General features: G+C 38.3%; 1 protein-coding gene and 1 long non-coding RNA gene across 7 annotated transcripts in view; both read left to right on the forward strand.

The window, feature by feature from the left end:
- The first annotated feature begins 9,147 nt into the window (after positions 1-9,147).
- The window catches only part of HNRNPD (heterogeneous nuclear ribonucleoprotein D), a 17,258-nt gene continuing 4,575 nt past the window's right edge, over positions 9,148-21,830 (forward strand). For 2 of the 6 annotated variants that reach the window (XR_004903526.1, XR_004903527.1), the window contains exons 1-4: positions 9,148-9,661; positions 11,493-11,549; positions 20,257-20,425; positions 21,061-21,222. Coding sequence is in view for 4 of the 6 variants with exons in the window: in XM_028507236.2 (XP_028363037.1) it covers positions 9,429-9,661; positions 11,493-11,549; positions 20,257-20,425; positions 21,061-21,222 (621 nt within the window). In the remaining 2 variants the exon portion in view is untranslated. The remainder of the gene's footprint in view (positions 9,662-11,492; positions 11,550-20,256; positions 20,426-21,060; positions 21,223-21,830) is intronic. The other 4 variants (XM_028507236.2, XM_028507238.2, XM_028507237.2 and 1 more) reach the window with 2 other exon arrangements.
- LOC118500948 lies at positions 12,156-20,068 on the forward strand. The gene is made up of 2 exons (XR_004903528.1): positions 12,156-13,776; positions 13,867-20,068. It is a non-coding gene; the product is annotated as an uncharacterized LOC118500948 (long non-coding RNA).

Genomic DNA, 21,830 nt, shown 5'->3' on the forward strand with positions numbered 1-21,830 from the left:
GAGATGATTGAACAGACAAGATGATGAATTTGTAACTGGTTGAATGACCACACACCATCAGAGACATACTGCTAACGGTTTCTGAAGGGAATGCTTTTGAGATTGTACAAGTAGACCTCCAGCACTATCCAAAAGGTTCTTTGTGGGCTCTGTCCTGATCAACATTTTTAAATTACAGTTTTGGATTTTCCCGGACCTAGCGAATTTGTGCTTCCGTGTTCCCTGACATACTTAAATTTTCTCTATCTCCACCTCTGTCCAAATTCTCAGCTAATACACACTTCTTAACTAGCAGAGAAAAACTAGGGGGATCAGAATTAATCATCTGTTTATCACTAAACCTATTGATGGACCTACATCTGTACTCATATAATCCTTCTTGTATACAATGGAAGAACCATCTTGTACACTGCATCCCATCTCCTCTCACCTACTTAAGAGCTTGACTTCTGCAATTATTCCATTTATATCACAAATTTTTGTCTTTTACTGGATCATTAACATCATCATACAACCATGATGTAATAGTGAAGAAAAAAATCAGCCCCCACACATTGAACGATATGGCACCCAGGCTGTCAGTCATGCAGTCAAAATATCAACATACCAAAAAAAAATTATGTTCTAGCACTCCTGAACAAATACTGTTACCACCTTAGAGAAATGTTTTAGCAATCTTACAAATAGCCTTTTTAAAAAAGATTTTATTTATTTTTAGAGATGGGAAGGGAGAGAGAAAGAGAAAGAAACATCAATGTGTGGTTGCCTCTCTCATGGCCCCCACTGGGGCCCTGGCCTGCGACCCAGGCATGTGCCCTGACTGGGATCAAACCTGCAACCCTTTGGTTTGCAGCCCACACTCAATCCACTGAGCTATGCCAGCCAGGGCCACAAACAGTTTTCCAAATTTGTTTAATTATGGGGCCTTCCAGGATTTGAATGTAGTTATTAATCTACAAGCAATGAAACGAGAAGTGATAGGTATAAGTCTTGAGGAGAATCAATATTCCTCTGCAAAGCAACTATTTCGGGTCAGGTCATTATGAGTTCTTCAGGCAACGGCAGGCTAATCTCCAAATAGTAGATGGACCACATTCCAATTGCTGCTGTAAGAAATTACCAAAAATTTAGAGGCTTAAAACACAAATTTATTACCTTATAGCTCCTGAGGTCTCATTGAACTAACTTAAGGTGTCAGCAGGCCTGTGTTCTTCTGGAGGTTTTAAGGGAGAATTTCTTTCCTTGTTTTTCTGTCTCTAGAGGCCTCTTGTGTTCCTTGGCACGTGGCCCCCTTCCTTCATCCTCAAAATCAGTGATGTATCTCTTTCAAATCTCTTTCTGACTCTGACCCTCCTGCCGCCCTCATAAAAGGACACTTGTGATGACAGTGGACCCACCCAGATAATCTAGGATAATCTTCCCATTTCAAATACCTTAATTTAGTCACAGCTGCACAATCCCTTTTGGCATGTAAGGTAATATATTCACAAGTTTCAGGGATTAGGATGTGGTTATCTTTGAGGGCCATTATAAGCTGTTTTTGCTGGCAAGGAAGGCTTAGCAAAATTTTGAGGTTCAAGGTCCTCAGTTTCATTGAAATCTGTCCAAATGTCCCCATCTAATTTTCAGTTCCATTTTTTCCTGATCAATACTTTAACCTTAATATAGCTCATGCAAGTGAATTCAATTTCTTTGTAATTCAGACATCTTCAATGACCACTTTTTGGTGGTCATTTCTTTTTCAGAAATCTTGAAATTTCAGAATATCTTGTGATTTTATCAGGTAAGGATTCCCCGCCTCCCACCAAGCAGGTAACTTTCTGATTTCTTCTCTAGACCTCAAAGTCGGAATTTACACCTTGGGCTGATCATTTTCTTTCTCTAAGTTCTCCAGTGTTAATTTGAAATAGTGGCCCCACTCCACAGTCCTTGAACCCTTTATTTCCACTGTGTTATCATATTACAACAACTTCTTGGTAATCCAAGGTGGTAATGAACCATTTGCCATCATACGCCATGGACTACTAATACCATTATCTCTGGCAATGGGGTCAGAGAGCCAATTCCCATTCTTTTTTTTTTTAAATGAGTTTATGTATTTTTTTTTAGAGAATGGGGAAGGGAGGGAGAAAAAAGGGAGAGAAACAACGATTGGTTGCCTCCCACACCCCACAACCCAGAGAAGTGCCCTGACCAGGAATTGAACTGGTTACTCTTCCCTTGGTAGGCCCACGCTCAAGGCACTGAGCAACACCAGCCAGGGTCAATTCCCATGCAATTCCCATTCTTTAATTGCATGCCTACTGGGAACTACTTCCATTACCAATATCTAGGTGTAGTGAGTAAAACAAAGCCACTGCAAATATTTTGGAATAAAGAAATTTAATGAAGGGACTGAGGATTAGGTGAATATAGGAGAAGCTGGAGGAGTAATGGTCTGGGAGCTGCAGCAGAAGGATAAGAGAACATTCACTAAAGACTGACTTGAGCCCTGGCTGGTGTGGCTCAGTGGATTGAGCTCGGGCTGCGAACCAGGCATCGCAGATTCGATTCCCAGTCAGGGCACATGCATGGGTTGCAGGCCACGGCCCCCAGCAACCACACATTGATCTTTCTCCATCCCTTTCCTCTCTAAAAATAAATAAATAAAATCCTTAAAAAAAGTAGCATTAACTTATAAAAAAAAAAAGACTGACTTGAAGCATTGGAGCAGATTTGAAGAAGCCACAACTCATGGAGAAATATAAGGAGCTAGAGCTTATGGAGATGTCAGAGAAGCTGCTAATTATGGTCACCTTGACCACAAAGCAGGAATTTGCATAGAAGTCTGAGAAGCCATTGTGTTTGGCCGCCACAATTGCAATGTGAGAATGTGGCTAGATCTGAGAAACTGGAAGCTGCCACAATCACCTGGAAGGAGAGAAGCTGTGATGCTGCCACAATTTCCTGAGAATAAAAGCTTTTTTCTTCTGCCTTCCCAATCTACTGTGAGTACCTCTCATTGGCAAACTCTAACTTGGAACAATAAGGGATTCTGGGAAATATTCTTGCCTTTTCATCTGCGAAGCAGAAAGGGTACAAGTGGGTGGTTGTAATGCAAAGCTGACAACCAGCAATTCAGCATAGTTAGAATCCTTTTGATTTTGAGAGACAAATTGGAAAGTCAAACTAGTTTAACTAATAAACTAACAACTTAAGGGAATTTATTGAGTCAACTAAGTCTAAAGCAGGGATAACTGTGGGCAGAAAGAGATCTGGTCATAATCAAAGACTGTGTGTGACCAGGGCCTGGTATCCTGTCCTTCATGTCTTGGTAACTCCTCATTGCTGTTTGGTTCCTAACTTCACAGGCATCTTTCTGTTGCAAAACAGCCACTGTAGGGTGGTTCCCTCAGCTACATCCTTCTCCATTTGTGAATGCGCAGCCTGCAGGAGACTCTTTAGTCAGTCAAATGTCAAAGAGAAGTTCTTCAATGTGATTGACAAACTTAGGCCCAGAGCCCTTCCCAAACCAAAAGAAGTAACCAGGGTAATGAGTGCATTCTGATTAGTTGACTTACTGTTCCTTAGCCCCTAAGCCAGTCCATCAGCTTCTCCTATGTTATCACTAAGAGAAGGGAAACTTGATGTTGGGGGACCCCAAACAGTGAACATGTACTACATCAAGGATATGACCCAGTTAAAACAGAATAAACCCCTCCTACTATGGCCAAAGGGACTATTTGATTATGTGTCACTTTTTAAAAGTGTGACTTTTGAGCAACTGTGTTGAGAATCCTCAGTTCTGGTGTAAGGAAGTGATTCTTCTCCTGCAGTCTGTATGGGATAAGGAGTATCACATTACTTAGAGCCACTGCAACAAAGGACAAGTCGCCACATAGCCCCAAGACAAGAGAAACATTCCTAACCTTTTTTTGAGGTGAAAGTATTTGTTAGTTGAACCTTAATCTGGAAATCCCAAGTTTCCTGTATTATGTTCTCTTTTAATAATTATTCCCTTAAGTTTCCTGTATTATGTTCTTTTAATAATTATTCCCTTGAACTGTAGCTCCTACAAACTAAATAGGACAATTGTAAAATTATAGCTAAAAGTAACTTAAAAGTACATTATGATACAAAATGTGACACTATTTAGCTTCAGCCTTGGTTCTTGGAAAAAGAAATAAATCTGGAGTATCCAACATGCCTGAACTCAGTTCAAGTCAAAATGTTGTACTTATCGCAATGCCAGAGGCAAGTTTGTGAAAAGGCTCTGGACAAACTCTAGCTGCAGCAGCCAAACAAATTTCATCCCAGAAGTTCAAAGAGGGGGGAGAAAAAGAAAAACTAAATCCTGAATTTAATGAAAACAGTCTTGTTCTTTATTGGAAACATTAGCAATAATATTGGTATTATTTTTAATGATCCCTTGTTATAAGAGCATGGTTTTCTTTGTAGAAAGTGATTCTAAGAAAAGTCACATGACTACATTTAAATAAAACCCTATTTGGAGATTTGCCTCTAGTCAGAAGAAATCAACCACGAGAGGCCTCATGACAGGGGACTTCTAGCTTATCTTCCTTATTCCGCCCCCCTCCACAGTCCAGTGTCCATACAATATCCAGAATAATCTGGATTAGAATTCATATTATAATGATCTGGATTATTCTGGACACAAGAAATCTGTGAAATCATGCCCTTCCGCTCCTCAAAATCCTTACATAGTTTCTAATCACATTTATAATAAAAGTGAAGTGCCAACTGCAGCTTACAAGGCCCTGGCTGACTTTATTCTTGGATACTTCTCAGATATGATCTATATGTGCTTTCTTCCCTTCATTGTACTCAGTCACACTTGCCTCTACTGTTCATTGCCAGGTACCCTGTAGCCTTTACCTTATAGTCTTCCCTAATCTAGGTGTATGGCTTTCTCTGTCACTTCCTTCAGGGCTCTACTGAAAGTTACCTCCTTGCAGTCTTCTCTGACTACCCTAAAATAGTACATAATCTCTACCTAGCACCTTATTTTTCTTCCTATTACTACCTAAAATTACATTACACATCAATTTTGTCTGTTTGCTTCTCCCACTGGAATGCCAACTGAGATCAAAGATTTTGTCTGTTTTAGACACTCACATTCCTCACATCAGCAATGTACCTGTGCTGTGTTGCATGGTTGAATGCGAATAAATCTAATTAGAAATAAACCCGCTATTTATGATCTAAGAAGTATTTAGGTGAATCAAGATACATTTTGGAGGTAACTGATTGATTGGATGCATGGAGTGATATCAAGGACTCCCTGATTTTTGCCAGGAGTACAAAGGTGGCTGGAGGTTTCATCTACTGCAGAGGAAGACAAGAAGCTGATTTGTTGGAAAGGTGTTCAGTTTTGGATATGTAAAGTTTGAGATGACTGTGGGACGACTGGAGATGTTAAGTAGACAGTGGTGGAATATGTAGGTCTGGTGTAAGATGATTACATTTCCTTATTGTCTGAGTCTTTTTTGAGCTGTTTTCTTACTGAATTTAAAGGCTGACATCTCTGTTGGTTAAGCAGAACTCATACTCTGACGGACTTGCTGAAGTAGAATCTGACAGTTCACAATGATGGGGTCTCTATTTTCTCTAGTGAAGTGAGAGCTCCCTGACAACCAGGTATGATGTTACAAATTGTTCAATGGGAAATTGGTCACTTCATCTAAAACCACAAGCTAATTCTTCAACAAAATGCTTAGATCTTACTGAAGGTGTTCTGCAGGTGAGCAAATGGCTATTTAGCACTCTTCATGTAGAAGAGGCTTAAGTATGTACACCTTGTGTAGGAAATAGGTCCTTCCTATTGTTTCTTTTGGATACTATTTATTTTACGCTGCCACTTAAAAAAATTGAGAATAGGATATATTTTCTGTGTTTGTAGACTGTATTTAGCAGGTTAAAACTGTGACCACTTGACTTTTATGTACCCGTCTTGGCTAAAAGGATTTGTTTCAATCTCAGGGGAATTCTTTGGCTTCTTATAAGTACTTAGCTTTTTCTGTAGTTACTGCTTCACAAAGGCTGAATTCAATGAAGACCCAGTATTGCAGTGTTATCTGAAACATGTCATAGACATTGAGAGGGATATTGCTTTCTTGCAGTGGTTTGGACCAGTTTAATAAAGTACCAACACATGATTTTCAGCCATTTAAACAGTAAATTCTTACCTATGATCGTGGAATAAGTTTGTTTTTCTCCTTAAGGAATTTCACATATATCAAGTGGTTTGAGGAAGTGTTTTATGCCAGGGACGAAATGGAATGGAGGGGAGAGGAGCCTTTCAATTCCTTGAAAGCACACCTATTTGTTGGAAATATCCAGTATTTTGTCATTCTACAATTTAAATGATAATTATATGACAGTCTACTATGTGTACATTTATCAGTATCCCTAAAATCACACAACACATTGTCTTTGCTCTCTAGGAACTCATAATCTAGTACAACTGCAAAGTTACAACAGAGGGAAGGATATAGGGTTGTGAGAATGAATGATTAATTCTGCCTCAGGGAGTCGGGGAAAGCTTCACAGAAGTACATTTGATTGAGGTTTTGAAAGATAAATAGGAGTTTACTAGGCAGATGAGGAAATGTGAAAAGAACTGGGATTGAAGTGAGTTCTAAGAGAAATGTTGTGGGGCTGTAGAAGCATAATGTTCAGAGATTTGGACCATAAATACAGAGATATCAGTAATACGGCATGAATACATAGCATATAGTAAAGGTGTTAGCTTTAAAATTATTCATTTTTTATATTTTTTATATAACTTTCAAAAGTCCAGAAATGAATGGGCTACATATGAATTAAAATGAACCTTTTAAGAAAGTCCGTTACAGTGGTGAGCATGTCTAAAGCTGTCTTAAGAGCAAAAGAATCTGCTTGTGAAGACAGAAAAGATTCAAGATACCTCTCTTTGAGTGATCTTAGCTCTAAATTGGATTATTTGGCTTGAGCACAATGCTCACTTTCTCCTTAGCTACTGTTTTAACAGGTGGAGACATACCTAAAGTCACTACCACTTGATCTAAGATACTTGTTTCTTGACATTGGATGTGTGTGATTTGCTTAACACAGCAATTCAGTAACATTATACATGTGTATACTTTTTAAAGAAAAATCCTCACCCAAGGATGTATTTTTTATAATTGATTTTAGAGAGGGAGGCAGAGAGAGAGGAACAGAGACAGACAGACCTCAACGTGAGAGAAAAACATCCATCAGCACGCATCCAGACTGAGTACGCTAGCCAGGGCATTTTTTTTAAACATATACTTTTATTTATACATTCTTAACCGTCACTCAAGGATAGGTTTATTGACTTAGAGAGACAGAGAGAGACAAAGACATCAATGTAACGCAGAAAAGCCCATCGGTTGCCTCCCACAGGCACCCTGACCAGGGATCAAACCTACAACCAAGGTACCTATATGTGCCTTGACAGGGAATTGAACCTGCAACCTTCTGGTGTACAGGAGGATGATCTAACCAACTAATCCGTCTGGCCAGGGCTGTAAGTGTACACTTTTTATTTTTCAATTACATTTGACATTCAATTTTATATTGCTTTTGGGTGTACAGAATAGTGTGGTTGGACATTTATGTAACTTAAAGAATAATCCTCCCTAAAAAGTCTAGTATCCACCTGACACCCTGTGCTGTACTGTTAAGAGTCTATTTTTAAGGCATTTTCACATCTAGATTTGTATTCTTGAGTTTTAATTATTCTGCAATGCAAATTTTGCAAACTTGATTAATAACAAAATTATGTATTTTTAATGTTCCTTTGAGATTTTTGGATAATTTTCAATTAAGACAAATTAACTCAATTATAGTGGAAAATAAATATTTAAACTCTTCGGAGTGCCTTGCTATATTTTGCATTAGTCTTTGTTTTCCCAGTGCCTGGGGACATGCTAAATAGGCAAATAATTATTTGTTCACTATAGACGAACCTGGAAACTAAAAGCGTTATTTCCTTCGGTGTGTTCTGCAGGAAGCTGCAAATCTCAAAACCCGAATAATTCAGCTTTCAGCTAAGGCGTTTGGGATTTCTAATAGGTCTATTAAAACAATTTTACTGTTAAACCGCATGAAATGCCTAGCGTTGTTATGAAAAACACAAACACGCGCGTGCACACACACACCCAAATCCCACTCACAACAAACTCAGAAACCTTGTAAATATGGTCTACAGCATCGATATATTCTATTTAGTAGAAGGACTAAAAATCACGAAAATAAATGAACCCTTGGTTGACCTAACACACTACTCAACTCTTAGTACGTTACGATCTCCATATAAAACAAGAAAAGCAAAACAATTTCTGTTCCTTAAAACATAGAAGTTACCTGCTTCTTTAGACGTAAACTTTCAGGAGAAAAGCAGGCAAGGAAAAATCGTACTGAAAAACAAATCTTAAAAGATAAAGTAGTCCTAATCGTTGGCGGTCTCAGCCTGCCCGCCTAGGGGTGGAGAGCACGGCGGCGGAGGCACGGGAAACCTCAATGTCACCCGGTCGCGGGCGGTAAGGGTGGGCTGAGGAGCTGCAGCAGTCTGTGCACGCGCCCAGCCCGCCTTGGGGCCTCTCTTTGCAAACGGTGAGCCAAGGGTCCCCAAATGGCACCCGGCACGGAGCGTGAGGCACAGGGACTAACCCTCAGACCCGACTTTCTCGGGCTGGGAACTTCTAGGACACAAGGAACAGTGGGTGCGCGGCTCCTCTACCCCATCTCCACGCCGCATGCGCACAAGGAACGGCCGCCTTCCGGGAGGTGCTCCCAAAACCCTGTCCGCCGCTGGAGAGTGGGGGTGGGGTGGGTGGGTAAGCCGAATCCAAGAACCCTAGAAAGGGCGGGGACAGAGGAAGGGGCACCTCTAGCCGCGCCTTCGAAACAGCACTCCTTGTTCTCGATGGTCCCCGCGCGGCCGTCTTATAGAACGCCACTTCCGGTACCTTTTAAAGGCCTCACGCTGTGCGGCGCCGCGCGAAGGAGGAAAATATAAAAGGGAGCGAGAGGGCTGGACCGAGGAGGAAGAGGGGGCGGGGGGGGGGTGCAAAGGGCGCGCTCAGGCATCACGTGACCGGGACGCGCCGTTCTTCCGTCGGCCATTTTAGGTGGTCCGCGGCGGCGCCATTAAAGCGAGGAGGCAAGAGCGGCCGCCGCTGCTGCTTATTCTTTTTTAGTAGAGTCGAAGAGAGCGGGAGTGTGCGCTGCGCGAGAGTGGGAGGCGAGGTGGGCAGGCCAGGGAGAGGCGCAGGAGCCTTTGCAGCCACGCGCGCCTTCTCTGTCTTGTTGTGTGCTTCGCGCGGTACAGCGGGCGCGCGGCAGCGGCGGGGATTACTTTACTGCTAGTTTCGGTTCGCGGCAGCGGCTGGTCTAGTCTCTTCGGCAGCGGACGCAGTAGCACTATGTCGGAGGAGCAGTTCGGCGGAGACGGGGCGGCGGCGGCTGCAACGGCGGCGGTAGGCGGCTCGGCAGGCGAGCAGGAGGGAGCCATGGTGGCGGCGGCGCAGGGGGCATCGGCGGCGGCGGGAAGCGGAGCCGGGACCGGGGGCGGAACTGCGGCCGGAGGCACTGAAGGGGTCAGCGCCGAGTCAGAAGGGGCGAAGATCGATGCCAGTAAGAACGAGGAGGATGAAGGGTGAGTAAGGGGCGGCCCGGGATAGCCAGGCCCTACTAAGTTACCCCTCCCCCTCCCTATTCCCCGCCATTAGGCCTCGTTCGCGCTCTCCGCCCGCCCTCCAGGTCCCCATGCACCCTTCTTGCACTGTTACCCTTTTTCTGCATTGATATCCATGGGGTTTTCATTTCTTTCTCCCCCTGCTTGCTTATTGTTCCCTCCCCCATCACACACGTTTCCACCTTTAGCCATCACCATGCTGTTCCCCGGCCCGCCCTCCTTCCCTCCCTTGCCATGGGTCTCCTCCCACCGACTTAGCCGCCAGGATTTTTTCCCGCCTGTATTGGGTGCCGTTTTTTTTTTCTCCCCCCTTTTTCTCTGTCTCCTCGGTTCCCTGTTTTCTGAAGTCCTGGGCATAAAAACACAAACACACAATGCCTTTATCCATGGAACCCAACTAAGGTTTATTTGGTGCGTCTCACGCCAGCATCCCGAGACATTGCGATTGTTTTAAAAGCATGTTTTGGGGAACGTGTAGGTTTCCACCTGTGCTCCTTTCGTTTCGGCTTCAGGCCAGATTATTTTTAGTATTCTGAGTAAGTTTCGCCTCAACCTTACCGTTTTTCCACTTTACACTATCGCACAACGGCTTGCTTACATAGTCCCTACTTTTCAGCCTAGGGAACAAATTTGATAAGATGAAATCGCCTGTTGGTACATTGGTTTTTGCTCCACGGGCGTTGGTTAAGTTCCTTGTCCACGGGGCCTGCACTTGACTGGAGCTGTTCTACCTCCGGCTTGCTGGCTGCCCTTCCCCCACCCCGCCGAGGTAAACTAACCGCGCACCCCCCCCCTTTTTTTTTTTTTTTGCTTTCAGGTATTGGGTTCCCCAATTGTTCGTACAGATTGTAGTCTTACCTACTTTACTTTTTCTATGCAATTTCCACTTTTTTAAAAAACTCTTTTTTTCGCCACCCGGGTCCTTTTTTGGTCTCTCTTGATTTCTCCTTCCCGCTCCTACCCACTGTTAAGGGGTGGGGGGGGTCCACTAACCTTAAAAAAATGAACAGATCCTGTATTATGCTATGGCATGACACCCCCCCCCACCCCCCCCCCAAGTTTTTAAGTAGAAATTTGCTTCCTCCCATTGGAATTGGTTGTACACGTTATCTAAAAGCTGCCCTGTGTATAAAAATGCAGCATTTGGGAGCGGGAGCACAATACAGGAGTTAGCAGGAGGGACTAAATCCGGGTTCTTGGTTGGGTTTCCTTACTCCCTTCACTGACTACTGACCTTGGGTTAACGCTTCCAATTCTTTTTGTAGTGTGTGTGTGAATATATTTCACTATAACAAGGAGAAAGGTGTTGGAAAGGTAAAAGCAGTTGGGAAAGAGCACAAGATTTGGAGGGGGGGGAGACAGAAGCCTTTTGGAGTATAGGATTTAATATCAGCTCAGATAGATTTGTCCAGCTGTTATGCTGATTGTGCTGACTTTGGGAGAGTTGGAAGTGGGATAGGAAAACTACCTTTTCTTCATTAATCTTGAATAATGTATAGCTTAATTTCAGAAAGGAATGTGTTAAATATTTGGAAACTTAAGTCTTTAATATTTTTGGTTTTGTTTTCTGAATTCTGTTCTTTGGGCAGAGGCATCAAAATGAGTAATTGTATAACTTGCTGTTTGGGCAGGCTTTCTGTTAGCTCTGATTTTTCAAATCACAAAGCAGCTGCCTTTGTAGTTACCTACTGTTGAACTGAAGTGTAAATGAATTAAAGTTTTTAACCCTAACAATGTCAAAAACTAAAACTAGAATTTTGATTGGTTGCTGTACCGGTTGTTAATTCCCTAGCCATTCAAACTCCTCCCCACGACACTCTGAAGCAGCGGCGGCACAGCGGGAAGAATGGTAAAACTTTTAAATTTTATTTCTGTATTATAAAGGTTTCAATAGTCATAATTTGCAGGGGCTGTGTTTTGGTTGGTTGCCCAATGACTCCCCAGGAAATTCTAGACATTAGTACAGTAAGATAATCTTGTACCTGGGATATAAAATCTTTTTAGGCATCATGAGTGATCTTTGGGCAAAACTGATGCCATTATATGGTTTTTGGTCTGTGGTAATGCATGTAATTGTGGTTTGGCTAATTAAAGCTTAATATAGTTAGTAATGATACTTTTAAATCGGGGCAATACTACAGTCATTTCAAATTTGATTTGTTTTTAAGACATTTTTGGAATTCTAAGTTTAGTTCTAAATGCGAAGGTTACTTGATATAAAATCTTGTGTGTTTAAAATGTCTTGCATGTTATACTGAAATATTCTGGAGATGTGAAAAGTAAAAGTCTTCATTTTTTATTTTTTACTTAAAAATTTCTATTGATTAAGTGTTGATAATATTTTGGATATATTGAGTTTAATAAAATACATTAAAATGAATTTTCCCTATTTCCTTTTACTTTTTTTTTTCTTTTTATTGAGTTTATTGGGGTAACACTGGTTAACAGGTTTCAGGTGCAAAAGTAAAACAATTTTTAAGGTAGCTATGTGTATATAATGCAAAAATCTGTGTTTTATCACCAACCATATTTAAATAAAACTTAAGAATTGGATGTGTATTAGAGGTGGGCTGATGTGGCTTTCCACTACAGCTCTTAAATCAGATTTTTTGTGTGTGATTTGGTTGGGATGTTAATTACAGTTGGTTGGTTGACATGTTCACAATTGCATGAGTTCTCTTGGAAGGCTGGTAGATTGAGAATCATTCTTTACATTATTCCTTTTCCCTAAATGTTACTCTTTTCTTTAGGATTATATTTGCGTTTCCCAGCAGTTTTTTATACACCACCACTGGAGTATAGAGGCCCAGTAATTTGTAAATAGAGCCCAGTTTTGATAATATATTCAATTTTCATGACGTTTTACTATTACTGTATTCTCATCCACTGAAATCTGTCCAGTTTTATATTGGAGATAAGGCAGGTTTGGCAGCAATAGTTTATAGGGAAAATCAAAAGAAGAAACTGGGGGCAATTTGACATACAGAATAATGAAAGTTATGTCTATGGCCATACCACCCTGAATGCGTCCAATCTTGTCAAAATAATGAAAATTATGATCTCATACTCATACTTCCCCTGCTACTAGTGGCAAACTAAGGTTAAACTGTACTTCACTTTTCTACTCCATTATACATGCAATCCTTTTCAATAATTTGAAAGGACTATAAACTTACTTGCTCTGCTACCTAATACTATATAACTTTACAAGTTTTTTGAGTGATGTCTCAGGAAAAATGGGCAATTAAAGGTTTATAGTTTAATGAACGTTTTAGATCGCAACCAATTACCTGCTGAAAATTGGATTTTACTGAGGTTAATTTTAAGTTAACCAAGTATACATTTAACAGATAATCTCATTTTTATCTTTTTAAAATGTTTAATTTTTTAAAGAGGGGGAAGAGAGCAAGGGAGAGAAATATCAATCTGTTACCTCTTCCACGTGCCCCAGTGGGGGGCTGAACCCTCAACCAGCAACCTTTCTGTTACGGGCTGATGCTCAACCAACTGAGCCAGGCTGGCCAGGGCCAATCTTCTCATTTTTAAAGTCTAATATTTGACTTTTTAAAATTACTTCCCAGTCACTCGGCCTCATCTTGTTAATAATACTCTTCTTTTTGAACAAAAATTTTAAGACCATTAAACTTAACTTTGGTATTTGTGCACTTTCTACCCTATCTGTTCTTTGTGTCCCAGTTTGAGGGACATTGGGCAGCAGTTTCATAATAGTCTTCAATAGTGAGGATAAGACTGCTTAAAAATATTTTTTAAATCAGTTTGTTGTAGACTTAAAACTTCTTTAAAAATTTGAATATAAGAATGCACAGTCGTTTTGAGGAGGACATACATGCCTGTTACATACCCTAGTGGATGTTTCCACAATTGACTATGGGCTTTTAGAAAAATTATTTCCATAGTAAAATGCCTTCTGAGTTCACCTCACTTTAATATCTCCAACTTTAACATTTTTATTTTTTACTTAGAAGCCTTTCCACTGGGATTTCCTATTTTGGTATGGACTCCGGTGCTTCTCTACTGGGCTGCAGTTCTGTTAGGCTAGATTCTTGAAAATTAGTGTCTGGCAGAATATACATGCCATGTAGCAAGCTACCTGGAGGCAATTTTTGAAGTCTCATGATCAGTAGAAAACTGTAACACTGTATTAGCTTTTAGAGACAATATTATAAGACAGGTAAATTGACTGGTCTGTATTGGGTTGGGCAGGAAGCAAAGTAGTCCCATTTAGTTACGAAAGTGTGATTTGCCTGTTTGAGAATTTTGTGAACTCTGTTATAGGTTGTCTCCTGTTAATTTTTAAGAAATGGGACTAACCATGTAAGTGTGTCTTTACCGTGTAGTTCTAATATTGCCTGGGTATGTTGTCATCTGTACCGCTGCCTTAATAGAACGAAGTATTGAGTCTACTATTGGGATTTTTGGGCAAATGTGTATGTAGGATGGTTAATTTTAGCCTTCAAGTGATACATGCCACACTTGAAAGCATTTAAAAAGGAATAGAATAACTTTTGTCCTATTCTGCTTTAAGCTGTGCACCTCAAATGTGTGCAGGTTTACAAATGGAGTGAAACATAACTTCTGTTAGTTCAAAGTTTTATTTCACTTTAGTTCTGCTTCAACGTTTTAGTAGATAGGGCACTGAACTGGATGCTGGAAGCGTGGGATCTGTTTCTGTTACTTCACTTCCAACAGTGTGGTCACAGGTAACATAACGTGTTTGTTACTTGGTTTGCTGATCTCTATGTGTTGGAAACAACGCTCATCACAGGAAGATTGACTACGTAGCTTGCTTTCATAGCTTGTGTGTATTTGTCCTGTGTCTTAATAGTTGATACTGCCAGTGGTTTAGTCCTGTGGAGTAAAGGTAAGCATGTTTTAGTTTCTGGAATATTATATTGTACATTGCAGATAGACATTTAAGACTACTTGGGGGTGGGGTGGGGAGACTCTTAACTACTGGCAGTGTTTGGCCAATAATCAAGGTGATAGCTTTAAGTATTGGGTGATGTGTAAACTCCTGCTTACCTAGACTTGAAACTATCACAAAGCCAAAACAACTAGGAAAATCCTCCCCTTTGAGTTTTGTGAGGAAAATGAAAAACTACCAGCAAATATACTCCAAAAGTAACCAATAGACAATGTCATGGATGAATCTTTTATAACTTTTCCCTTATAATAATATAAAGTTTAAACATGGCAAGATTCTGAAATTTAAAATAAAGGTAAAAATCATCTTCTGAATTTAGTGTTGATATCTGAATTGATTTCTAATAGAAATCTTTATAGAATTTGTGAATGTGTAGTAATCTCAGTTAACCAGAATCTTAACCTCTAGGTAGATGGGAATTGATTTTATAAAGCTGAGAGTTTATTTTAAAAGTAAAAATATAAGATGTCATTTCTGTCTTGGAATGAAATGAAGAAAATGGGGAGATTTGGGGTTGAACACTTAAAAGTTTATTCAAAATCTGTCATATTTAATTTATTAGCTATTATATTTTCAATTTACATTTTTTAGTCACTTGGGTTCATTCTAAAGTACCAAGTAATGAGATTTAATATAGTAGACTAGAGGAATTAATTTTTTAATGACTTGTTAAAAGTTGATCCAGCTGTTTTCAAAGGCATATTTTACACAGAATCTAAAATGATTGACATGGGATACTATCTAGTTACACAAAGTAAACCCACTGCCTTCCATTATAGGTAACTAGTGGCTATAAAATAATCTATAGTTTATAAGGAAAAAGTAATTTATGTGTTGGTGAGATTTCATTATACTTACTGTCATTTTAGAGTTTTAAAGGAATTAATTACAATAAGTACCAAAAAATTTAAATAAGGGTTAATAATGTGTTTGAGTAACATTACTTACTCTAAAAGGTGACAGTGATTGGCTTATCATGTTACATACTTGAAATGTAAATAACATTTACATCCTGTTGTATTTTTTAAACTGTCAGAACTTGTTATAAAACCATGTATGAAGATCATGATTTGTTCAGAAATGTTTGAAAGCTACAGAATTTTTGGGGGGGTGGCAGGATCCCTATTCGAAAATTGGAAGTCTAATGATGCTTATTATTTTACCTTGAATAAGGTGTTTCTACAGTAAAGGCTTGTTAGGGGATATGTCTTGAAATAAAACTGTTGGCTTTGGAATGCTAAACCTTGTGATCTCAAAAGTACATGGAATTAAGTTCCTTGGATGGGAGGGGAAAATATTAAATCAGAACATTACCCACCAGCCAGCTCTCTACCATATGTATTACCTTTTATATTTTGAAAGTATTCCTTATTAACATTGACGGTGTTAACATAACCAGATGAGTCATCAGGTGATGTTTGAACTACACTTAAGAGTCTTAGATAACCTAATTTTCAGTCTATGTGTTTTTTATGTGAGATAACTTAAAGATTTCTGGGTTATGTCTGAAAATAATCTTAGGACCCATTTATATAAAATTCATCCAGGCCTTTTCCCCTTAATATTGGAAACTTCATATCATTCATGCAGATTTAAAGTATACCACTGAGTGAATGAAAAAGCTTTATTAAATTATACTTAGACTATGCTGTATTACTTCTAAATAATAATTTATTTTTACTGAGCACTTATTATATATCATGATTTTCTGTGCCCTTTTAGTGTATTGATTTAATCCTCACTTGCAGATATGAGATAGGATCTCAGTCCCTTTTTTTTTTTCCTTTCCTTTCCTTTCCTTTTCTTTCTTTTTTTTTTTTTTTTTTTTACAGATGTGGAAACAATCATAGAATTTTTTTCCCCCCTTGAGGTCACAGTTAGTAAGCAGTGGAGGTAGGATTTAAACCTAGGCAGTTCTGGTTTACTGCCTCTAAATTAATTTTTTCCAAAGTATGTCGCACAAAGCATCCTAAATTTCTAAATGATACTGCATGGCATTTAGATAAGTCACTTGCACTGAGTTATATAACTTTATGCTTGTCATTTAACAATGTGTAAAATCAATATTAGTAAAAGCAAGGAGATTTACATTGTTGAGGAGGTGTTTTAAATTGAATATGTTGCCTTTGGGTGCTAAACAGCTTATAGGTAGGATTTTAAAACTTTATTAATAAAGTACTGTAGATGAAGTCCTGCATTTTAATTAAGATTATTGATATATTTACAACTAAAAATCAAATCTTAAAAGTTCATTGCAGCATTAGGAGCCCATTTTTGTTGCTACTTGAACAAGTCTTACGACGTAGTTTTAACTTGGCAGTATAGGGATTTTTTTTTTTTTTAACTATCTGTACTTCATTGTAAAGTGTTTGCACATCTCTGCAGGAGTGACAGCAACTTGGAAGTCAGTCTTTGTATTCAAGGCAGCAGAGGTAATCTGGATGGACAATAGGTTTGTGCTTTAAGCAAGATACAATAATATAAACCATAGAAAATTTAAATTGGTATCATATTGCCATCTCATAATTTTGAGGGAGAGCATGTCAGAGTGCTGATGTTCTGGTATAGTTTGTTGTAGCATATTTACCTGTCTTACACTCCGTTGTGCAGCAATTTGCTTTGATTAGAGCAGAAGTAGTGTATTTGGGCCTACCAGATGGTAATGTGTTTGCCTCAGAAGGGCCACTAAGGCTCTTCCTCAGAGACTGTCTACACAAAGTTTGGAAAGTTTGAGTGCAAAATGGGAGGGGAGGCATTTTAGAAAAGCTGCTAATGATTAACTTGGCAAAAATGAAAAGTAACTTATTAAAAGAGCTAGGATGAGATGCATTATGTGTAATAAATAACTAGTAAATACTGTAGTAACAATATATTAAAGATGGCTGATGCAGTGTCAAATTATAATTACTGTAACTAAGAAGGCAGAAGGGTGATATGTTGTAGAAGTAATCATTTTATTTAAAATAATTGAAGGTTAAAAAACAATTGGAGAGAGATTAGGGAAGGCTACTGATGCCTTAAGGAAGGTGAAACATTAGGCTTTCCTTAAAGGTGCGGAATAGCTGACGTTTACATATTTTGCTGTAATTTTTTGAGAAATAATCTTATGGAATATGTATAAATTATAGTTGGCCAGAATATTTTATATTCTGAATAAATAGGATTTGATTGATGAAGAAGGGTAACATCTTTAGTGACCTTTTATTTTTAGAGAGAGGGGAAGGGAGGGAGAAAAAGTGGGGAAGAAACATCAGTGTGTGGCTGTTTCTCACGCACCCTGTACTGGGGACCTGGCCTGCAACCCTGGCATGTGCCCTGACTTGCCGGGGAATTGACCCAGCGACCCTTTGGTTCATAGGCTGCCACTGAATCCACTGAGCCATACCATCCAGGGTAACAACTTCTCTTTAGAGAGCACTTTATAGGGCTAGTTAATGAATTAGTAGGCTTATCTAGTATTTAAGGAAAATGACTTCCTGTGCTGTATAAAAACATTTGGGGCTTGTGAATAATAATAGAACATGCCTCATTCTTAGTGTTATAATTTATTTCTTTGTAATTGTTTTCTGTTTCTTAAAATAAGGACGCTTAACCCAATAGAAACATTGCCTTGGTTAAATAAAATTAAAACTAGTTCTGTCTCAAATACAAAAGCCTTAATTTTAGAAAGCTTAAAACTGAAAGTCAGGAAAACTCTGTTTCTGGTCTGTTCCTCAGTCTCTTCAGGCTGAAATGATTTAAAACTTAAATTATTGATGAAAAGTTGCTGTAATTAACAGAAGTGGTAATTTAATATTTAAATTTCAGCTTAGTTGAAGTTGTTTTCTGTCCTGGAACTTGCCATGGATAACTGAGCAAGAGATTATTGCTTTACTAGTCAGCTTTCTTTCTCATTTTTTAGAGGATAGTTATGTTCTCATCTTGAAAGGGTGAATTGTTGGTAATGAACTTTCACACATGGAGGAAGTACTCTGGATCTTAGGGTAAATAAGATGGTTAAGGTAACTTAAGTGACTAGGATTGGATATTACAAGGTGTATTATTTGAATGAAAGAAAAGTAATGAAAGATACCTTAACTTTTTCCCTATGGAATTGGAAATAAATGTTAACAATACCTATAGAACATGGATGTTTTTATGTTCATTTGATTATAAAAATATATAAATGATTAATAAAGGTTACTTAAAGCATGGAACTTTTATCAGAGAAGGTCCTGAAAGTTAGGCATATAAATGGCCCAACTCGAGAATGCATGTACAAGTTGAAAACCTAACCTGAAGTGGGAAGCACAGTGTATGCCTAAAGTAAGGCTTATTTTGCATTAAAAGTTAACTTGTCATTAGAAGTAAAAACAAGTCTGTGGGTAAAATAGTAAGATCAGTAACACCTCAGTTAATCTGGCATCTTAAGGGAGAAGCAGAAGCAAGATCTTATTCTAGGGATAAAATTGGCTTCTTGTTGCAAGAATTGGCTTTAGTGGCAATATTCTAAAAGCCCACAAGATGTTGATGTTTTCTGCTTTCATTTCTTTTCAGAGCTGGAAGTTAGTACCACATCCCCATCCCTACCCACTCCAGTTATAAGGAGAAATTATTGAGCAAGGATGATTTTATTCCCATGGTGAAATTTTTAGCCCTCACATAACAAATTCTGACAGTTTACCCTTAAAATAAAAATCTCCAGTCCTGTCTCTTCATAAAGGGTAGAAGATGTATGTTAAGTTAGCACTTTTTTTGAAGGGGGGCATAGGGCACATATCTAAAAAGGATCACGGAGTTGCCAGACCTGAGCTTTTTGGCCTTTTGCTGTTCAAAAAAAGATTTCACCTTAAATTTTTTTCTTTTTCTTTTTTTTTTGGAGTATATATTTTTGGTCTTAAAGTGTCTTAGTGGTTCCCGTATACCACCAGTCATTTTTAGCATTTTAAAGGTTTAAATATTTTATTGCTGGTTAACTGAGGTTCTACTGTAAAGAAATCACCTAGGTGAATTAGTGGATTGTGCTTCAATAGGTAATTCTTTTTGGTCACTGAATTGTTTACATGATTATTTTGTCTTTATTACGTACTCTTAGCACATCAAAAAACTTAGTTATTACAAGTTAATTGTGAGACTTAGGATTTTTCATTTTATGTGCCTAAGAGTTTTGTTAATGAGGAACTGTTAAAAAGAAAGGAGCTTCAGCATAGACATGCTGCCACTGTGATCAGTGGGGACTGCAAAGCTTTTTTACAAGTATAATGAAGATTTGGAAGAGAAATTTGAAGCTAAAATTCTGTGTTTTGCTCTTACAATATTTAATTTGTAATTTGAGAAAGAGTTAATGTACAGTTTTATTTACTTTGGGGATATATTTATCTTTGCCAAGTCAAAAGGCTTAATCTGCTGCTTTCTCACTATATTGTAATTATGCAGGTGCAGCAGTGATAAAGCAAAACTTTCAAAACTGGAATAAGGTGTTCTTGATATGTGGTTATGTAGGAAAAATGACATGTTCATACACTGCCCAATAAATTGGGGGCAGTTTGAAAAAGGTATTATCGATATGGATACTTAAGGCAAAGTATGATATATATTTTTAGCATTTTAATATTACTTTTTGTCTTTACAGGAAAATGTTCATAGGAGGCCTTAGCTGGGACACTACAAAGAAAGATCTGAAGGACTACTTCTCCAAATTTGGTGAAGTTGTAGACTGCACTCTGAAGTTAGATCCTATCACAGGGCGATCAAGGGGTTTTGGCTTTGTGCTGTTTAAAGAGTCGGAGAGTGTAGATAAGGTAGTGTGTTATGTGTTCTGATCGGTTAATATAAAATATGTGGCTAGTTTGATAAAATTAATTTTCCCGTTATTTGTGATTTTCTCTTTTGCAATAATACAAAGAAAGAGGTACAGTTATTGCCAATACATTATGAAGAGTCAGGTTCAAATATTGTTTACTATGCCAAGTATACTTTAAAAATAAGCTCAACTATAACAAGTTCATTGAATACATTTTGTGTACCAAGCTCTAGTAGATTAAAATTAACAAAAATATTGAGACTTAAAAATACCTAATTAAAAGGATGTGCTGTAACAAGTTTATAGAAATACAAATTTTCGGAATTTGCTAGGCAAGAAAGAAACTTGGAGTCACTTAGTCTTTGGCTAAGGGAAAGTGGCAATCATGTCTATATTGCTGACAGTTAAAGGTGATGTTTTCTAGTTATTTATGTCTGCCTTTCTGGTTCTTACTGACTTTGTTTAAATACTGGTGTATGTTAGCTGGTGTCACATCACCAGAGTTTGACAGTTTAATCAAGAGCCAATTGACATATGCTTAGCCTTAGCTATGTTAACTATATTTTAAGTAAGTTAATAGTCTCTGAACTTGATATATGTACTTAAAATTTAAAAAAACTTGAATTTCCTTAGGTCATGGATCAGAAAGAACATAAATTGAATGGCAAGGTGATTGATCCTAAAAGGGCCAAAGCCATGAAAACTAAAGAGCCCGTTAAAAAAATTTTTGTTGGTGGCCTTTCTCCAGATACACCCGAAGAGAAAATAAGGGAGTACTTTGGTGGTTTTGGTGAGGTATGTGATAATGTTTGGAACTGTTTTCTTTTTCCCCCTTTTTAAAATTAGTGTGCATATAATTGTCAAGCTAAACGTTTTTCAAAGTTTTAAATTTCAGACAGATTATGTGATTATTTTGCAATCAGGATATTAATAATTAGCAAATCTTAGCCTTTTTTCTACTTATTGAGGAACTACTGGATGCATAGAATTGCTGTGCACAGGATACACAAAGATAAAATAGACATTCATAACTTATGAAATCTACCAAATTAATAGAATAAATAAAAATATAAACAGCATGAGGAAGAAATCTAGATTGGATTACCTGAGATATAGGAGATGGTTTAGCTGAGAATTCTATTAAGGAATGAATTAAGAAGGAAGTATGGTGCTTTTTCATTTTAAATTCATGGTGCAAATTTCATGAGGCTAATTATAGACTTGGTAAGATAGTGAAATAGAAGTTCCTTTTATGAATTAATGATTTGAAACTGAGAAATACATGGTATTGAGCCACAAACATCTTGCAGACATCTTTTACTTGATTCAAACTGAATACATGTTTTGTTAGTATTTAGGAATGTAGATATCTCCCACAAACATCTCAATATCTAGCTTTCTTA

The sequence above is a fragment of the Phyllostomus discolor genome, chromosome 1 (genome assembly GCF_004126475.2).
Source record: "Phyllostomus discolor isolate MPI-MPIP mPhyDis1 chromosome 1, mPhyDis1.pri.v3, whole genome shotgun sequence".
Taxonomy (NCBI): Eukaryota; Metazoa; Chordata; class Mammalia; order Chiroptera; family Phyllostomidae; genus Phyllostomus; species Phyllostomus discolor.